This window comes from Penaeus japonicus, unplaced genomic scaffold (genome assembly GCF_977035675.1).
Source record: "Penaeus japonicus unplaced genomic scaffold, GWHDUDI00000001_assembly GWHDUDI00000007, whole genome shotgun sequence".
NCBI classification, from domain to species: domain Eukaryota; kingdom Metazoa; phylum Arthropoda; class Malacostraca; order Decapoda; family Penaeidae; genus Penaeus; species Penaeus japonicus.
In genome coordinates, this window is record NW_028234409.1 from 44390394 (window position 1) to 44395393 (window position 5000).

Here is a 5000-nt window from a genome sequence, read left to right on the forward strand (position 1 = left end):
GAGAGAGAGAGTGAGAGAGAGAGAGAGAGAGGGAGAGAGGGGCACACAACATGAAGACAGCACGAGGCGATTCTATCTTTGGCTCTCAGGACTGGCGGAGTCAGACACGTTGGGTCTATTTTGTGATGGTTTATTTCGATCGTGACATGTGAACAAAATCAGCACACGAGCAAATGAACATGACAATGAATATATCAAATATTCAACAGAAATGATCGATAAGCGTTTCTTAAGATAAGTGTCCATACATACATTACAGCAATTCCAATAATAATGCGTGTTGGACAGTGATTAATACTTAATCAATAACAGTTTCGGACAAACTAAAATAAAAAGCTTCGTAATCTTCGTATAATTTCTCGGTTTTCAAATCATAGATGGTCTTCCCGGCTAGCACAATGTGAGATTGATTTCTTTTTTCCTAACAGGGAGATCAGTGATTTAGTCAACAACGCACACTTCACAAACACGTCACAGATACACAGGAAAACATTTTTTTCTTTCTCAATTTTTGTCATGTTTTGCACTTCACTTTAGATCTCACCATTCATCTCCTCGCGACACGCACTGACGAGACACAGATCCTTACAGAAGGACTTGCAGGAGAGACGAAGGAAAACATTGAGCAATCGGTGGAGGTTTCTTGAAGCGGGTAAACCTTGTCTTGTCATCTTTTTTTATGTATTTTCTCGTCGATATTTGGGAATGCCTTTCGCTTCTGGTGAGGAGGAGGGTATGTTCTTTCCCTGTGGTCGTCGCAGGTCTCGGTGGTAGCTGGGGTCGTGGAGACTTAGTAGCCGAGGAGGGTGGTCCTGTTCCTGGCGCGCATGGTGGCGTACCTGACGCGGTTGCTGATGGACGGGTGCTGCTCGATGGGCTTCCTGGCCCTCAACTCGCGGTAGTCCTTGATGGCGTTGGTGTTGATGTTGGAGACGGGCCTGTCGCCCTCGTCGTCGACGCCCCAGCGGCGCTGGCACGCGCCTCTCATGGCGAGGGTCTTGGCCATGTAGTCGATGTTCATCTCGACCTTGGACGGCTCGACGATCAGGTCATAGTCGCAGGTGTCGGGGCGCGGCTTGAATACGTTGACGAAGCGGGCGCGGCTGCTGATCCTGCGGCACTCGCTGGTGCGGGAGCCGATCTCGCCCGCCTTGTTCAGGACGCGGGCGTGGACGTCGGACAGCAGCTCGTCCTTGAGGAGAGGGTGCTTGGGCCGAGTGGTGATGCGCTCGTGCTTGGGGAAGATAAGGGCCTTCTTGGGTTTCCTGCAACTCTTGACGAAGAGCTCCTCCTCCTCCTCCTCCGGAACGACGGAACGAGGCAGGGACTGGCTGCGAGCCCTGCGTGCGGCGAGCGATGACCTCAACATGTCGAGAGCGGCGGTCCCGTCGGTGTCGTCCTGCGCTTCCTTGTGGTAGACGTCCTGCACGTCGCCAGCGCGGGAGCCGAATCCGTGCATTTCGTCATCAAGGTTGCGCAGGCACATGCGCAGTTGGTTCCTGGCACTGTTCATGTCAGTAAGTTCATTGACACACTCCATCATCCTCCTCACGTCATCCTCGCGTCGCACCCTGTTCCTCAGGGTCAATCCGTCGGCCACGGCAGCCTCGATGTTGCGAGGCTCAGGGTGCTCCCGGATGATGGAGTCGGCGCGCTCGTTGATGCGGCTCATCTTGTCGTACATCTGACCAACCACTTCCTCGAACTTCGAGTCGAGCATGCGCATCCTTTCGCGACGAGTCTCGAGTTCCTTCTCGTGCTCCATCCTGCTCTGTGAGAGTGTGTTCAGAACGCTTGCGAACTCGGCGGAGAGGTCGTCGACGTAACAAGGGCGAGGAGTTAGCTCGCGGTACGAGTAATCGACGAACTGAGGCTGAGGAGAGACCTCGCGGTAATTAACCACGGGCAGAGGCGAGGTCGAACGATAGTCCTCGTAATCCTCGAACTCGTGGCCTTTCTTGTGAAGTTTTCGGTAGTCTACCACGTAGGAATTCTTGACCAGCTGCACGAACTTCCTTGTCATAGACCAGTTCGTGTGGGTTCGCCTCAGAACGTTGCTCAGGCCGAGGGTGTCGTTCTGTCTGATCTTTGCGCGAATGTTCTCACCTTTGTCGATATATTCGTCAATTTCACAGTTCTTGTACCGCCTGAATGGTTTCCTGGGATCAAACTTTTTCATGCACCGCTCCTCTAGCATAGGCAGATGAACCTCGTCTTTGTTGGGCTTGCCACCGTGATCCTTCTCGTCCAGATAATCTATCATAGACTGGTAACTTTGCACACCGAACCCGAAGTTATCAGCGTAGACGTAAGTGGGCGGTTTATTCCAAAAGGATCCCGGGCGCCTCTTCCTCGCCCTGTGTTCCTTCTCCTCGAGTCGCTTCAGCTGTTCTTCCACGGGAACAGAAGCCTGACTGTCGCCGGTCGCCGATTCAGACGCGGCAACGGCTACCGCATTTTCTCCGGCGGTATCGTCCATCTTCCCGTTCTTTTGGTAAGTCGCCTAATTTGGGACTCGACTCCGTCCAATCAGCAGCTGGCTCGGAGGCGCTGCCGCTCTTTTCTTATTCTCAGCGGGAAGGGAGCAGGACTTGAGAGGAAGCGCTTTCGAGTCAAGTTCCGTTACCGCCGCCCACCGCCGCCCTCCGGACACTACGCTCTCTTCCTCGCTTATGATCAGAAGCCACAGCGGTCAGTGGTTGTGGGTGGAGGTCTTGGCAGGCAGGAGATGGCACCTCCCCCGCCCCCAACGGTGGCATTTCAGGTGCCAGGCCCTGCGGGGGTGCCCATTCCACCAATCACAGGCCGTCTCCTCGCCCGGTATTTCGCGGGGAGGGGAGAGGGGGAGGGGAGAGGGGAGGGCATTACCGAAGATAACGCTCAGAAATTACACGTAGAAATGCAGAATAGTAATCTATTCCTTCCCCATAAGATCACAGACCTTAGGGAAACCGTTAGCCGCAGTTTGTTATTCAGGTGTAATGCAAATATAAGAAGAAAACGTAATGCGTTATGTTATGCGTACGGCAGAAGGGGGCGTGGTCTGGCTCTCTTCTCTGCTTACCGAATGACGTCAGTTTCCCCCCCCCCCCCACTCCTTTCGACCCCGTCCCCCCTTCATGGATGACGTTATTGTAGAGAGAGAAAAAAACAAAAAAAACATACAGTGGATAATCTCCTTTTAGATTCTAACAATACCACTTTATACTTTAAACGGAATGAGTATCAATAACAATAGGCTGTAGTAATATCATAAAGCTGGATAACACGTAGTAAAGTCTTTGTATTGCTTTCACGTTATAGAACCAAAGCAAAAAGTGCTGCCTCAGAGATCTCCTATTTAGCTTGGGATTAAGTGCTTGGAGAACCCGATTATTCTTATCGTTTCCCCGATACGCCTTAATCGAGTGATTTCCGAAAGCATTTTAATTGGAAATGCAAATTAAACCGTATCTTTGTCTTTTTTTTTCTTTCATTATTTGTCTTTCTCATTGCCGACTTTGTTAGGTAATAGTATCACGTATAATGTCAATAATGTAATAGTATTGTTTTGGAAAATATGTATAAAGAAATATACAGTGTTGTCTAACGGGTCATTTTTTTTCTATTGCCGACCTGGTTAGGTAACAACATCCCGTATGATAACAGTAATTCATCTATATATTTTCTGAAAGATATGCTAAGAAGTAATATTCGCTGAAGAGACACTGAATAATGAGAGACACTAACTCTCCAGAAAAAAAGTGACATGACATATGACATCGCCATAACGTCATAAACCGAATAGATTTAGACCGAACCTTTTTGCTAATATATATATATTTTTTTCCAGTGTTGTTGAACATGTGACTCGTTTCATCTTATCGCTTCACTTTGGCAATACGAGGTGAAAGCTTTGATTTAACTTATAATTTCTGGGGAATAAACATTGATATGAAAAATCTGACGTGTTTTTTTTTCTCTTATTAAGAGAAGGCAATAGACTACAATAATAATATATATTCTAATATAATCTAACTCGTCGGATGATATAGAAGGTTTTGAACTTGCTGTACAAAAATATGGAGATTGATCAGGAGAGAAGACAAGAGAGGAGGAGGGGAGTGGGGGGAGGGGGGGGAGTGGGGGTCATTTGGCACGAAAAGCGGTGTAACGTTACAACACGAGCCGTCTTAGAAGAAGGAGGAAGAATTAGGAAGGGCAAGGAGGGGTTACAGAGGAGAGGGGAACAAGGGAGGGCTATCGGAAGAGAGATGAGAGAGAGAGAAAGAGCGAAAAATAGAGAAGAGGAAAGGGGTATGAATGAAGACGAACATAGAGGGAAGAAGAGGGACGTTGGAAGGGAGAAGAGAGAGGAAGGGAAAGAGGGGAGAGCGAAGGAGAAGGAGGGATGGAGGTGAGAATAAAGAGTAAAAGCAAGCAAAAGAAAACGGTGGTGGTGGTGGGGGGGTTGGCTTGGAAGGGCAAAGATATAAATTCGACATGATGTGATGTTGATAAATAATGAACATACCTTCTATAACGGTTTTTTTTCTGATTTCATGAAATAATGAATGAATAAACGAATGAATGAACGAGTCAGTGAACGAACGAATGAATGAATTCACTCCAGTTAAATGAATGAATCGGTACAGTCCAAAAACCCGGTGGTATTACAACACATTTAATAAAGTTAGACTCAACGATGTCAAACAGCTTCCGCAATATCGTCCGCAAGAATCTAAAGAATACATATCTTTTTTAACGATTTAGCTTCCTCTTGCCAAATGTCTGAGCTCACGATACTGGCAATGCTGATAAGACATGCGGAAGAAATGTGCTTTTGGCGAGCTCTGGTTACTTGGTCGTGTATTCTATTATGTTACATGTCCGAGATCATCGGTGCGTGTGTCTGTTAAGATATTCAATATGTAGATTTGTCTTGAGGGTTAATGCTTATCAGAAATTCAGTATATATATATATATATATATATATATATATATGTATATATATATAAATA

General features: G+C 47.3%; 2 protein-coding genes across 3 annotated transcripts in view; both read right to left on the reverse strand.

Moving 5' to 3' along the window:
* Window positions 1-5000, reverse strand: part of LOC122249255 (paramyosin, long form) — an 88045-nt gene that overhangs the window by 11587 nt on the left and 71458 nt on the right. The gene's annotated exons all lie outside the window — the stretch shown is intronic.
* On the reverse strand, window positions 115-2644 carry LOC122249256 (uncharacterized). The gene has a single exon (XM_043009971.2). The coding sequence runs from the start codon at window positions 2477-2479 to the stop codon at window positions 791-793; it is 1689 nt and encodes a 562-aa protein (XP_042865905.2). The 5' UTR covers window positions 2480-2644; the 3' UTR covers window positions 115-790.

What these genes read in the sequence shown, in the direction of transcription:
- LOC122249256 (XM_043009971.2), bottom strand. Translation starts at nt 2,479, where the DNA reads ATGGACGATACCGCCGGAGAAAATGCGGTAGCCGTTGCCGCGTCTGAA.